The sequence below is a fragment of the Thamnophis elegans genome, chromosome 11 (assembly GCF_009769535.1).
Source record: "Thamnophis elegans isolate rThaEle1 chromosome 11, rThaEle1.pri, whole genome shotgun sequence".
NCBI lineage: Eukaryota > Metazoa > Chordata > Lepidosauria > Squamata > Colubridae > Thamnophis > Thamnophis elegans.
Window position 1 is genome coordinate 45,164,421 of NC_045551.1, and position 15,691 is coordinate 45,180,111.

General features: G+C 38.9%; 1 protein-coding gene across 2 annotated transcripts in view; it reads left to right on the forward strand.

The window, feature by feature from the left end:
- Positions 1-15,691, forward strand: part of ITGBL1 (integrin subunit beta like 1) — a 191,863-nt gene that overhangs the window by 81,490 nt on the left and 94,682 nt on the right. For both annotated transcript variants that reach the window (XR_004256143.1, XM_032226145.1), the window contains exon 7: positions 1,785-1,931. Coding sequence is in view for 1 of the 2 variants with exons in the window: in XM_032226145.1 (XP_032082036.1) it covers positions 1,785-1,931 (147 nt within the window). In the remaining variant the exon portion in view is untranslated. The remainder of the gene's footprint in view (positions 1-1,784; positions 1,932-15,691) is intronic.

Genomic DNA, 15,691 nt, shown 5'->3' on the forward strand with positions numbered 1-15,691 from the left:
CCCAAATGGCTTATTTCTTACCTATCTTAGTCTTGGCTAGGTCTCTAAATTTTGTCATTGTAATTTTAGGGAAGTATACGCTTTGGTAGCCATCATTTTTTAAAAGGGGGAGTCTTAAATCCCCATAGCTTAAATAGGAAGACAGAACCTTTCTCCTTGATTTGCTGAACTTTTAATACAAAGTCTTATGGGATTACTGGTGCTCTCTGAGCTTGGTTGTTTCCAGATCTTTCACTACTCAATGAAATTCCTGGATAATGACAGATCTGCAAGCAAACAAACTCAGAAAACACCAAGAACTCCATAGTTCAATCCTGGGCTTCAGATATTGCCTGTTAGATAGTGAGTTATTTACATATGAAACACTTAAAAGCAGTGGTGAATTCAAAAAGTTTTACTACTGGTTCTGTGGGCATGGCTTGGTGTGTGGTGAGGCTTGGTGGGCGTGGCAGGGGAAGGATTCTGCAAAATCTTCATTCCCACCCCATTCCAGGGGAATGATACTGCAAAATCTCAATTCCCACCCCATTCCAGGGGAATGATACTGCAAAATCTCAATTCCCACCCCATTCCAGGGGAATGATACTGCAAAATCTCAATTCCCACCCCATTCCAGGGGAATGATACTGCAAAATCTCAATTCCCACCCCATTCCAGGGGAATGATACTGCAAAATCTCAATTCCCACCCCATTCCAGGGGAATGATACTGCAAAATCTCAATTCCCACCCCATTCCAGGGGAATGATACTGCAAAATCTCAATTCCCATCGCACTCAGGGGCCAGCCAGAGGTGCATTTGCCACTACCAGTTCTCCGAATTACTCAAAATTTCCACAACTGGTTCTCCAGAACCTGTCAGAACCTGCTGGATTTCACCCCTGTTTAAAAGGTTATCTCAGATCTTTGGTTTGGTATATTGGAACAGTGATGGACCTTTGGTTGCTATCCTACGGCTGTACCACAGTTTGCTCTAAGATGAAAAAGATTTTAAAAAGTTACATAAGTGCCAGATACAGGATGCTTGAGAAGTCGGGCTATGCGCAAAGATATGGGAATATATGTATGTGCTCCCAAAGTCTCCTGAAGAAAAAATATAAAAGGCCATTGAAAGAAGTTACAAGTATGATATAATCCACAGAAACAGTAGCAAGCAGATACTGCATTTTTTGGAGTATAGGAGGCACTTTTTTCCCTCAAAAAAGAGGGTGAAAATCTGGGTGTGCCTTATACACTGAATACAGCATTTTTGGCCTACCAAAACCCCGTCCCCTTTGCAAAAATGGACATGCAGAGGAGTTGGGAGGCTTACAAAGTGCTCCTGAGTCCTGGGGAGGGAAAAAAAGAGCAAGAAATGGGCCATTTTTGCCCCCAGTCCCTAGGGGCACTCTACAAACCTTCCAAAGCCACTGCATGCCCTTTTCTTTTGCAAAAAATGGCCCATTTTTGCAAACAATTGGCTGCTTTTTGCTTATTTTTGCCCCCCCCAGCCCCCAGGAGCACTCTACAAGCCTCCCAAAGGTCTGCATAACCCCACCCCCCCTTTTTTTTTTGCAAAACACAAGCCGTGCAGAGGGTTTGGGAAGCGTGCAGAGTGCAAAACCTTTTTTAAATTTACCTCTTCAAAATCATGGTCGGTCTTATACTCCGGTGCATCTTATAGACCGAAAAATAGTAAGTAGTACTAATTCCACTGACTCAAGAAACATTCATGGAGAAGCTCAGATATTTTAGACTACTGTATGGAGATGGAGGTGAAATATGTATGTTTGTTTTGCTGTTAAGGTCACGGCCAGTGTAACTGTGGACGATGCGACTGTAAGACTGGATGGACGGGGAAGAAGTGTGAGCATCCAACGTCTTGCCCTATCTCCCCTGAAGAGAGCCTTAGGAAATGCCAAGGCGATTCACATCTTCCATGTTCTGGCAGAGGTAGGTTACTTGGATTTTCCTGGATGATCATAATGTACATGCTTGGTGAAACTAAACTGCTTCCACAAATGAACCTTTGTGGAAGCAATTTAGTTTCACATTAGTTTACAGTCAAATATTTGTTTTAGATTAGAGCAGGTCCCCAGCACTGCTGGCTGCTTGCTTAATGTTATCTTGGAATCAAATGAAGTGGAACAATGAGGCTCAGATTTGCCTGATGAGCAATCCATCATGTAGACTTTGCCACCTGCTCAGTTTCCTCCCTGGCCTGCTACTTTAAATGGCAAGCATCAGCAGGTGGCTTGGGGCCTCCAAAGTTCTAATTCAGTAAACCCAGTGCTCAAAAGTTCTTCATGATTGTTTCATGATTCAAGTCATCCTTCATGTTGCCGCATCATGTAACTTGTGAAAGTAATATTCCATTAGCGCTCAGTAGGGAGTGAATATGCTTAGTTCAAAAGACGTGAAGAAATTACTTGTCTCATTCATATTTTATAATAACAATGTACTATGTGTTGTATCTGCAACAACTGTGTGCTGACCTGATGTTTTGCTTGTTATTGTGTTCATGGTTTGGTAACACATAGTTAGTGGTGCAATCTTGCCCACTTAGGGGTGGCAGACTATTTTAAGTACCCCATATTTTGTGGAGTATAAGATGAACCTTTCCCCCTCCCCTAAAAGAGGGTGAAAATTTGGGTGCGCCTTATACACTGAATGTAGCCTCACCAACCCACCAGCCCCCACCCTTTGGCCTCTGCCTCCCAGCAATTTACCTCCTTGCAGCAAATGGGGAAAATGGGGCTTGCGAGGCTGCAATAGGCTATAGCAATCCCTGCAGCCTGAAACAGCTGATGATCGGAAGGGCACTTAAACTGAAGGTGAAACTTGCTAGTTGCACCATGAGGCAAATTGCTGGGAGGCAGGAGCAGTTTTTTTTTTCTTGTGCTAATCAGGCTGTTTGCTGTTTGCTGCAAGAAGGTAAGTCAATAACTATAAATGCCTATAGATTGTTCAAATTATTAGACTTGTTTTTAAATACTTTATTATTGTTCTAGACAGCTTAACAAAATTAAGAAACTTTTTAAAATAAATGCTTGATCTGAAGAGGCCCAGTGCTATTGTATCTTCTTTTAAATAATAGCAATAGCAATAGCAGTAGACTTATATACCGCTTCATAGGCCTTTCAGGCCTCTCTAAGCGGTTTACAGAGAGTCAGCATATTGCCCCCAACAATCTGGGTCCTCATTTTACCCACCTCGGAAGGATGGAAGGCTGAGTCAACCCTGAGCCGGTGAGATTTGAACCGCTGACCTGCTGATCTAGCAGTAGCCTGCAGTGCTGCATTTAACCACTGCGCCACCGTGGTTAACAGAGAATAACTATACTTCTGGAAAGCACATGAATTTTAACAGCATCTGTACAAGTATAGTCTGAAATGGAACACTACAAACAGTGTATATTGTCTGTACTATTTGCTGTTTGTTTCAAGGAGGCAAATGGCTGAGAGGCAGAAGCAGATTTTTTCCCCTTGTTTTCCTCCCCAAAAGCTAGGTGCGTCTTATACTTCAGAAGGTCTTATACTCTGAAAAATACACTAATAAATATTCTTATTCAGGAAGCATCAGTCTCAAAGGTTGACAGCAAAATGTGAGGAAGTGATGTATTAACATTAGCAACTTTGCCCTCTTCACTATACATGGCATTATAAAGACTAGGTGAATTGAACAACTGTTTCAGGGGTAGAATTGAACCTATATTCATTTTGCCATGAAAAGCTACATAGCTGACTAGGTTGCAGCTTCACCTGATTATTTCTAGTTTGAAAAAGTGTTAGTTGAACTGTGTCCCGCATTTGTATAAAATAAAGCAATTAGCTAAAAAAAATACTTTCACTTGATCATTCTAGTGTTATGGGTTAGAACAAAATGTTAAGTGTGGAAATTTGCATAGTTCTTAGAGAAAAGCAGTACAGACATTTCTTACAGAAATTGTAGTGTTATAATTTCAACATTAAACTTTTTGAAAAGTGACACTGAGATTTGCAATCAAGTCTTTAGATTTCATTAAAAGCGAGGTCTTTATTGGAAGCAAGTAAATTTATTGGAAACAAGTGTAATTGAAGACTATTCTGGAATGTTCTTGAAACTTCTGGGGAAAAAATGAAATTAAGGATTTGTTTTCTGTATTTACCTAGTGGTTTTCAAATATTGATCCTTGATTTGTTATTTAAAAAGGAGTGGGTTTTTTGGTCTTTCCATGTGGTGATTAAAGAGAAATATCATACAATCTGAAGCATCTACAATGTATTATTTATTACCATTCTTTCTTCAATGATTGTTTTAATAACAACGATTATAGTATATGCAGATATTTTATTTACTTCTTTTATAATATCTATAGTCTGTCCTAATCAATAAGGTCAGTGAGCAATATGGATATCTATTTGAAGAAAAGTCTCATAGATGCCCTATTACTAAACAATTGCCAATTGAAATAATACAGTTCTGGCATGTCACAGAATGCCAATTGAACAGAGACTCTGTTCAGACCTAGGCGTCCCAAGAGCATGAAACAAACTCCTCGTCCCAATAGAACCTCTTTTATTTAGGTTAAAGGGAATTCCTCTCCAGCAAAGTCCGAGCAAACAGTCTTTCATGAGATTTCACAACTACAGACCTTTATCAGGCTTGGAGAGTTGCCAGGCTGATATCTTTCAAATGCCACGTTGTAGCAGCAATTACTTGGCAAGAAGTCAGGAATAGATCTTCACCCTAATGAATCTTCACCCCTCCCCTTTCGCTCCTCTTTATTCCCTGTGGGAGGGGTCATTCACCGTCCATTGTGCCTTTATTCCTGAGTCGGCCCTTGTTCCTTAGCTGTTCCCTTCTCCTGGCAGCTCTGCACATCCGCACAGGGGGAACAGGCTCCAGCTGTTCTTCTGCCCCACTGATATCCGACTCCGAAGGCAGTTGATAACTGTCAGACGGTCCCGGCCCCATCTCTGCCTCCAATACAGAGCACTTATCAGAGCCTTTTCCAGACTCCAGGACTGGCCCAGGTTCCTCCTCAACCTCCTCACTGTTTGAATCTGCCACCAGCTCCACTGACTGCTGGCGGGCCACAACAGACTCTTTGTAACTAGAGAAAGAGAGAGGAGACTACTAATAGAAGACCTGTCACCATATATCTCTCAAGGAGGTTGTTTCCATAAACAGGTCTCTTGTTGCTGGCCAGGCCAGATTGTAAAGTTCAGTTCTGGTAAGATGTTGTGTGATATATCCAGGCAAGGCTTCAAAGGTAACCATCTCTTTATGCTGTGCCTGGAAGCTGACGGTACAAGTAACCATTGCAGCAACTTCAGAATTTGGGGTATTCTAATTTGAGGGGTTATGCTCCACGTTTTGTATCAGCTGGATCCTAACTAAACAATCAAAGCACAAGCAGAATTTCTCCAAACCCTGCCATTCTTATCATACATTCACTGTTCAGGTTAAACAGATATGGGCAGTGGTGGGATTAAAATAATTTAACAACTGGTTCTCTGCCCTAATGAGTGGCTTGGTGGGAGTGGGCATGGTGGGCATGGCCAGGGGGTGTCCTTGGCCTCCTGCACCACCCTGGGAGCAAAACTGGGCCATACAGGGGTGGGGTGCCCCCCCCCGCCATAGGCCTCCCTGCAACCTCCTTGGGCACAAACGGGCTGTGGGGGGACTCCTGGAAGGGGCAGGGCAGGAAGGGGTGAGGCCAGCCAGCAATTTAACAACCGGTTCACCTGAACTGGCTGAATCCCATCACAGGATACAGGAGAATGGTCTTCCTTATCTCACTTCCTTTCAAATTCTGAACTACTGTTTTTCCTAACTCAGATTTTTCAGAAGCTGAAACATCTTTCAGAAGAATTACTTATTATCCCAGCACGCTAATTCACCTTAATATATTTTATATTCTGAGGTAATATCGTGTGTGTGTGTGTGTGTGTGTGTGTGTGATATAACAACCTTTCTTATTGCCCAAGGTTTTACGTAGGTGGCTTTGCAAGTTAGTTTAATTTTGAGTCCATTGTAAGTAATTCCCTTAATCAGCCAGCAGAATAATTCACCTATTGGCTGTTTTCCAGATATTGAGGCATTCTCATCTGATCTGATGCATGTATATGCTTCCTTGTTTTACTCACTTTTTAATAACAAAAGGTTATGTTTACCTTTAAAATCCACACAGTTATTACCATTTTTATCATATCAAGAAATGTACCCATCTCTTGGAACAAATGGAGTGCTCAGCTTACCGCTAAAGAGAATGCTAATTAGGCCTGTTGATTGCTATGCTCAGTATCACATTGTCACTCTTTCCTTGCCTTGTCCATCATCATCTGTAGCCACTATAGTCATGTAGCATAGGGATCATGGGACTTGGTTGGTTTGCAACCAAATGGTTACAAGTAGAATGATTGCATGTACCTGTGTCTACATTTACAGATCTAGATGATATCACTCAATTTTTTTTTATAACTGTATGAACTAAGAATATCAAGCTTTCTCTCCACAAATTAAGTTTAGGATATTTGAAAAGAGGAATGCAACATTCTTAAATTATGGGCAAATGAACTAGTAATTATGAATTAATTCTAGCAGGTAGAATATCGACTTTTTACTATAGTATCTAATGATGAACATAATTACTAATTTTAGTTTTATTTATAAATACAGGAGTACAGTTCACTAAAAAGGTACTGTATGTAAATCTCATGTAATAAAATAACCTATATACATATGTGAAATGACAAATTTGTTCTATTTAAATATAATGATAATATACTAGAATAATGGGAAATTAGTACATTAATATAATAATTCATAAGTAATAATACATATAAAATTTAGGGTGATAACTATACATTACTTCTGCAAAAAAAATAGCTAAAGTTAGAATCAAAAGCCTGTGTTGTTGAACATCAATGAAATCTTTACTTTAGTTGTAGACCAGCATAAATGTTATGAAGAGTTGCAATTATGGCACATACAGTGATGGGGAATTTTCAGACAGTAAGAGTCAAAGGGAATGAAAATATAAACAGAAATAATTTCTTTATAAAGAGTCAGCATTTACAATTTTCTCCACACGCAAGACAGTAATGTTGAATCTTTGATAATCAGTAGTTCAGAAGCAGTCTTTCTCTGAATGGACACTTTAAACTCAAATAACTTGAGAGATTGAAATATTCTCACATTGTTTTGTGAATATTACTATTTTTGTTGTTAGATTTGGATTCAAATTAAGAAAAATTGCTAACCAATCATGTACTTGTACAGTGCAAAAAAAAAAAAAAATCCCACCAGTTTATGTGATGCATTTAATACATAATGACCATTTTTAGAGGCTGGGAGAGATGGTGGTGTTGATTTTCGTATGTGCTACATTGTCTCTTCAAGGAGCCTAGTGCAGAATACAGAATTAATTTTAGCAAAAAGGCAAAGATTTGCAGTATATGATCTGAAGAGTAATCAGAACTATGTTTTCTGAGCAGTCTATTGTAACATTTATGAATTAAACATCAGGAACGGTCAAGAGGAGCATTTCTGACTAAGAAATGTTATTAAAGGGCACATCTTTTGTGAGCTGCAACTTTGCAACTAACCCAGATATTTTCTTTGCTCACTCCTCTTTACCATCACATATAAATTCCGAAGCTCCTTCACATGGTTTTTCTCTAATATGATATATGCCATCATCTCTTATAACCCTCCTATACTACCACCTCTTACAATAATGGACAACACAGTATCACCAGAAGAGACGTTCAAGTTTCTAGGTTCTATCATATCTTGAGATTTAAAATGGACACCTAACATCAAAAATGTCATCAAAAAAGCACAACAAAGAATGTTCTTTCTGCGCCAACTCAGAAAACTCAAACTGTCCAAAGAGCTGCTGATTCTGTTCTACAGAAGAATTATTGAGTCTGTCATCTGCAACTCTATAATTGTCTGGTTTGGTTCTGCAACCAAACGATAGAAATATAGACTTCAATGGATAATTAGAACGACAGAAAAAACAATTGCTATCAATCTGCCTTCCATCGAGGACTTGTACACTGCACGAGTCAAAATGTGGGCTGTGAAAATAAGTACAGACCCCTCACATCCTGGACATAAATTGTTTCAACTTCTACCCTCAAAATGATGCTATAGGGCACTGCACACCAGAACAACTAGACACAAGGACATCACTCTGCTTAAAAACTAATTCCCACAACACTGTCATATTACCTACTAAGACTGTATTACTATTATTCTTCTCTTCCTTCCTAGTATCTATCTCTCCCCACTTATGACTATAATCATGTTGCTTGTATCTTTAACATTTATATTGTTTTATTTGTTTCCTAGTATAATTTGATTGCTTATTAGTAACCTATGACTTTCACTAAGTGTTGTATCTTATGATTCTTGAAGAATGTATTCTATTTTATTTTTCTTTATGTATACTGTGAGTATATGCACCAAAGACAAATTCTTTTTGTGTGCAATCACACTTGGCCAATAAAGAATTCTGTTCTGTTCTGTTTTGTTCTGTTCTGTTCTGTTTTGTTTTGTTCTGTTCTATCTAACAGCAATGTCTTTCTGGATTCCATGTGAAACAAATGAAACAAATGTGCAAAAGAATGAATGAAGATGAGTTTGACATCAGGATTCAAAACAAGGACAAAGTAATGTCAGACCATTTCAACCTCCCAGGACACACTATTGTGGATCTCAAAGTGAGCATTTTGGAATAATGAGTTTAATAGTGTCACTGAGTGAAAGAATTTACACACATTAAAATATTTCAGGCTATCACAAAAGGCTATCACAACAAATGCAATAGATTTTTATTACATTTCAGTGATTATTTGATATAGTCCTTGTAATCTACTTTACATATAAGCTGATATCTCCTGTTCATTTTTCAGCTGCTCCATTTGGACCCATTTCTGTAGCAACTTACATGGTTTTTTTTAATATGATAAGAGTATTGTATTGAATAAAACAAGGTGACTTTGTCTATAAACTCTCAAAAATTTAAATTGGTATGATTTTATTTAAATTTAAATTTAAATTGGTATGATTTTATTACTGCATTGTGCACATAAATACTAAGAATTTGTTCCTGTTTTTCTTTGAACTCAGCAACTATCAATTCCAACACGAGATACTATGGATTATAATGTCTGATGACTAAATACGTTGGTCATCATGTTTTCCCAATTTAACACAATACCACAGAAAATAAAAACTTTCAGTACTTGAGGGTTGCTGCAGATAAGAGGGGGTCAACTTATTTTCCCAAGCATTTTTGACCAGGAGAAGAAGTAATGGGTAAAAGTTCATTACCGTGTTCCCCCCCCCCCCAAATAAAACAAGGTCTTATTGCTTGGCCTTATTTTTGGGGAGGTCTTATCATTTTTGAGGTGCAGGAAGTTCCTTAACCTTGGCCCGCAGCCCGGAAGTTCTGTCTTTGTTTGTGGCACACTCTTGCCAGCCCTAGCATCATTAGGCCTGCGGCTCATTTTATGGCCACCAGAGAAGAGGCGCGGTAACTAGGGTTCATGGTAGTGGACTCTGTGAGGCTGTTCCATGTGAATGGCAGTTGCATGTGGGGTGTGTGGGGCATGTTCCCCCCTTCCCCCACCAGGAAATGGTGGGGACCAGCTGTGCATGAGTTTAAATATTTTATGGGAGGGCTTACTTTTGGAGGAGGGCTTATTTTAGTGCATGCGCTCAAAACCCCAATTGGGCTTATTATGCGGGGAGGACTTATTTTCAGAGAAACAGGGTACAGAGAGATCCAATCTGGAACTAAGGATAAATCTCTCAACAGTAAGAACAATTAATCAATGGAATGGCTTGCCTCCAGAAATGATGGGTGCTGCATGACTTGAGGTTTTCAAAAAGAGACTGGATAGCCATCTGCCTGGAATGGTATAGGATCTCCTGCCATGGGCAGGGAGTTGGACTAGAAGACCTCCAAGATTCCTTCCTATCCTATTCTTCTATGTTCTCCTTACTGTGTAGACTGAGTCCCCAGACTGGTTTACTTTTGTTAGTCATGAGTGACTAATTTGAAGGTGTTTTAAATGGCAGATTTTGTACTAAAAATAGAGCTATTCCCACCTCCCTAAAGAGAAAGTTGAATATTTATGAAATTGAATGTGACCATTGACCAAATCATGAACGTTCATTCAGTGTTACGTGTTTCAATTAGGGAAGACAAATAATATAGCAATTTAACTTTTATGTAGGATTAACTTGGGGGTTAAATACTTCTTTTAGAAAGTCACATTGAAGAGGGCTGGGAAACAAATGGAAATCTGAATAAAACAGAGGAGAAATAAGAAATAATTATGTTTCTACATAAATGATTTCATTACAATTTGATAGGCACTCTCCCTCCCTCTTTCTGTATTTTGTGAGATATAAACTTTAATGCTTGATTAATTTCTAGTGTTTCTTTTTTAAAAATAAAAAATAAGTTTCCTAGGGATGATAAGTTTCCTTAGGTTAATGAAGAAGATACAAATGCAGCACATAACTATGAAGCTTCAAGCTGTTCAGATAATAATGTATGAATCAGCCTTCATTTCCAGCATATTTCAGGGCTCAAAGAACAGTCATGACAGCACAACACAATTCTATTCAACGTTGTTGCACAATTAGAGTATTAAAGCCCTTAATCTTCTTCTATTGCTCTAAGTCACATCTTTATTCAAAAGTGTAAAATGATGAGCAAAAATGAACAAGAGCAGAAAACCAATATAAAAGGGGAGGAAATACACACCAATGTTTAAAGACGATTCTACAGAATAGGAGCAAGAAACATTGGTAAAACCATAAATCAGTCTTTTAAAATATATTTTCATTAGACATTATTTTATATATGTCAGCATTTAGATTAGAGTTTTTATAACATAAATAGATGTAATCTTACAGGAGACATATCGCTTGCAAATCTTGTATTTTTCTAAAATACAAGCATCTTATTTATATTTAACTCCACGTTGTGGAAATATAGGAGCCAAATGTTGGTTGTAAGATGGCCTCTGGATTAAAGATCCTAGTTCATAAAAAAACACTAATGTGACCAAGCCCTGGATAAATTTGGGTTTGGTTCTGACATATTGGCCACAATAGACATTGTGATTGATATTATTCTTACCTTGGTAGGTAATGCTGTTTATGGCTTTCAGTTAAGACAGATACTCTAATTTACATATGATTTGTATGACTAAAAAGAATAATGTGAATACCTTAATTAACTAAAGTCAAGATGATTACTGGAAATCAATATTTGTGTGCCCAATGTGACATATGAAAGGTTACAACTTGGAAAGCAAGAGGAATACATAGGCAAGTGCATGGATTAATGCATGAAATAAAAAGAAATAAATATGTGTTTCTGAAAGGTGCCTGAATTTATGGAGTAGATTTTATTTATCACATTTATGCCTGTCTTTCGTACAGGTAAGAATAGAAGCAGACAATTCGAGGGGTAGCTTTAATTATAATAGCACTATACTTTATATCAGAAAGAATGATTTGGTTGTTAATGGGGAATGTATGAAAATAGAAATCCCTAGGTTTGTGACAATTGCATGTTGCGTTCCGGTTAGTAGTACTAATAGATGGGAACTTTTTTTTTTATCAATTCCAAGTTTCAGTAAGTACCTCAGATCAGATGAGCACTGAAGTTATCTTAGTAAAATCTTTGTAATTCTTTCTTGACCTTGTCTAGCTGCAGAGGCTTAATGGGCGAATCAAGGTATTTGGAGACTCAAAAATGAAGGAAAAGGAAGTATAGTAACAGCTTAGAAAAAGGTCTATTTTTTACATACGTAGTTTAAACAAGACTATCTACAGCAGGGGTGTCAAACTCTATTTCATTGAGGGCCACATCAGGGTTGTGTTTGAGCTCGGGGCACCGGGGTGGCTGTGGCCAGGGTGGAGGTTGCCAGCTTGACATCACTTGTGTCAGGGACGCCTGTGGTGGCCCGAGTGCTCTGCCAGTGAACATGGGCTCCCAATCTCCATTTTCAACTGAGACGCCTCCTGCAACACTTTGCCAGTGAAAACAGAGCTTAGGAGGGCCGTTTTCACTGGCAGATGCACCATGGCAGGCATGAAATCCTCTTATCTTCACTACCAGTTTGTAGCGGGAGCGCACACTCTTTTAAGATGTGCAAATGCTGATAAACAAATAGTGGGTATATGCAGTGGTGGGTTCCGGATCCCATTGCAACTGATAGGGTTGCAATGGGGTCCGGCATCTTTGACATGAATGCGCGTGGCACGCGTGCAAATGCGCGCAGGGCACACGTGTGTCTTACCTTCCAGCGACGCCTCCACAAGCTTCCGCAATGCTCCAGCTGCTCGGCGCTGAAGGCTTTAAATGACAGGTAAGTAGTGTGGGCAGACGGGTGAGCCCTCTGGAGCACCATACCGGAACAGTACCCGGTTTAATGCAAAATTCAATGTATTTTGAACTTTTTTGTTGTATCTGACAACTAGCCCAAAGGGTCAGAATTGGCCTGAGCTGGTTCCCAAGAGTGGCCACATGACTAAGTAGGCATGTGTATCTACTTACATAACCAGGCAGATGAGCATCCTGAATGAAGTCAGTAAGGGTGGATTGCATACTTGATGAAGTACAGTATGTGAGAGCAGAACTACCAATTTTATAAAAGAGTCACAATTTATTAAATCATTTTGCGAGAAGCTCAGATTGACCTTTGATCAAATGAATCAATTTGTAGAATAGTTCTTTTGGGATTTGATTTCTTTTTGGTTTGAAAAAAACACAGACAATTTTTACAACACAGTGCAGGCAGGGTAGAGAAATGACCACAATTCTGAAGACAGCCAAAGGATTGCTCTGGGGATCCACAATAATAGAACGGTGATAGAATGATGCTCCTTTTTACTGTTTTGGATTTTCTACATAAAGACAGATTAAATGCCGGAATACAGATCCGTCTTCATCCCAGAGCACATTTTCTATAATTATGCTCATCTAAGTTTGTTTGTTTGTTTGTTTGTTTGTTTATTGGATTTATATGCCGCCCTTCTCCCAAAGGACTCAGGGTGGCGTACAACATTAAAAAAACACACATATTACAAAAGTTAAAAAGGAAATTAGATAGAGTATCCCAAAACAAACCCAATTAATATTAACAATAACATTTTAAAAATTAGATTAAAATTAACAATTAAATCAATCATTTATTTTATTTTGTTCAGGCCAGGCTGGCTTGCTGGAAAAGCCAACTTTTTAGGACGCGTTGGAAGGACCGGAGGTCGGGGATTATGCGAAGCTCTGGGGGCAGCTCATTCCAGAGGGAAGGCGCTCCCACATCATGTTTTCCAAAAACCTTTCCTCGGAGTTACAACATGAGTGCAGATAAATCAACTTTTTTTCTTTGTTGATTCCACATTTCCATTGAGATTTGTTTCTAAACAAACTATTTAACTTCTGCAATAACCTTTTTGCTCCAAATTTGTAACAGCTTCGCAGTTGACACTACCTTCCCTATGACTTTTACTGAGCTTTTCTTCCAACAAGCTTCATCACTCCCTACACTCTTCTCCAGTAGTGCTTCTACCTCTGTTCAATTTGTCTCTGTCCTAGCTCTGCTTGATCTAGTTAAGCCACTCAGGCTGTGTAGTCAGATAACAGCAGGAGTAAATGGTGAGAAGTCAACCATTGCTGGACCAGCCATGATTGGACACTTTTCAAACATGTTTGTGAAGCATGAATGTTTGCTTCCTCTAACACATTTCTGCAAAGGGTATTGGAGATTTGTCAGGATCAGTGGTGTCCTCAATGCTGAGAAATACAGACAAATACTATATTGAGTTTGCTGCAGGAATCACATTCAGAAAGCACACTAGGTGACTGATTCAGCAGAATTCATTAACTTCTCTTCATATATAATATAACACATGAAATAAGTATACAATCCCCAAACAGGTTTTTCCAATGTGGTAGAGAGTACAAGCAAAACACAGGCAGAGGAGAGAACAATTTCAGTTTCAATTCAGAGCAGCAAACTAGTTTTGGAGCTCAGCACAGACTCAGAGCTACAGAGCTAAGCCACACTCAGACCCCTTACTGTCTGAATCAGCAAACAGCCCCCATTGGCTGACCTTGTTGCTATGCCTATTCATTGGCTGACCTTGTTACTAAGCTCTATTCCAGTTCATGAATATATCTATTCAGATACTTATTCATAAGGCCATACCATCAGGGAGGCATGTGATTGGCCCCACATTTATTCTGTAGCAAGACAATTGCCCCAAACATACAGCCAATGACATTAAGAACAGAAGCTAACATGTCAACTTGGAAAACAGCTGTTCGTTTAACATCTACCATCTTATCTCCAAGAATGCCTGGAGAGAGGAATAGTTCAAGGTACCTTCTGGTGGCCTTACCATGAGTGATCCCTTTACCAAACCACCTTGTTTTGATTTATGTCACTTTGTTTTGAACAGAATTAGGTATAATGCTGGAAGAAGTGCCTCTGCCCTATATCAGATGAAAAGCTTCCCTTCTTGTAATTGTGGTGCTGATATGGAAAATATTAAATATATTGTGCAAGATTTCCCATGACATTCTAGATAGTTGATTGGACATTCAGTTATGAGACTGCTGCCATACATATACATATACATATACATATACATATACATATACATATACATATACATATACATATACATATACATATACATATACATATACATATACATATACATATACATATTGTTTTGTCCCCCCTTCACGGCTCTTAACAAACGGCAAGACGAATAAACTAAAAAGGAACTTTCTTTATCAGTTCTCAGTTCAAACTGGCTTCGAGCCCAAAAATAACAGAAATACAGTCTCTTTCAAGCAGATAACAGAATACAAAACAACTCTTACAAGCAATGCACTTCTTCCAAAGTCTCCACGAATCAGGGTTACATGAAACACCAAAGCACTTATCCAAGTGTATCAAGCAATGTTGTATGAACCCAGGAACGCACGAAGGAACGTTGACTCCTGCGACTAGGGCGTGGCAGCATCCGTCCTTTTATCTCCAAACCTGCCTCTAACAAGCCCCAGCTGCATAATGAATCTTGTATCCCGAAAAGACTCACAGCAGACATCTGTTGAGTCACAACACATATACATATACATATACATATACATATACATATACATATACATATACATATACATATACATATACATATACATATACATATACATATACATATACATATACATATACATATACATATACATATACATATACATATACCTACCACATACCTGCCACATACCTCCCAACGGCTGATAAGATCTCACAGGTTGGCCCTTCTCCGGGTGCCGTCAGCCGGACAATGCTGGCTGGCGACTCCTCAGGGGAGGGCCTTTCTGTAGCTGCTCCGGCACTGTGGAACAATCTACCTGTAGAGATCCGGACCCTTCCCACTCTCTTGGCCTTCCAAAAAGCCACTAAAACCTGGCTATTCCGGCAGGTCTGGAGCTGTTGACCTCACGAATGAGGTCCGGCCCCACCAAGATTGAGTGTATGATGAGTTGCTTTTAAAATTGTTTTTCTTCTCTTCCTATTTTAACTTTTATTTTAGTCTTGTTTTTGTAAGCCGCCCGGATTCCTGTAGGATTGGGCGGCATATAAATCTATTAAATTACAATTACAATTACAATTACAATTACA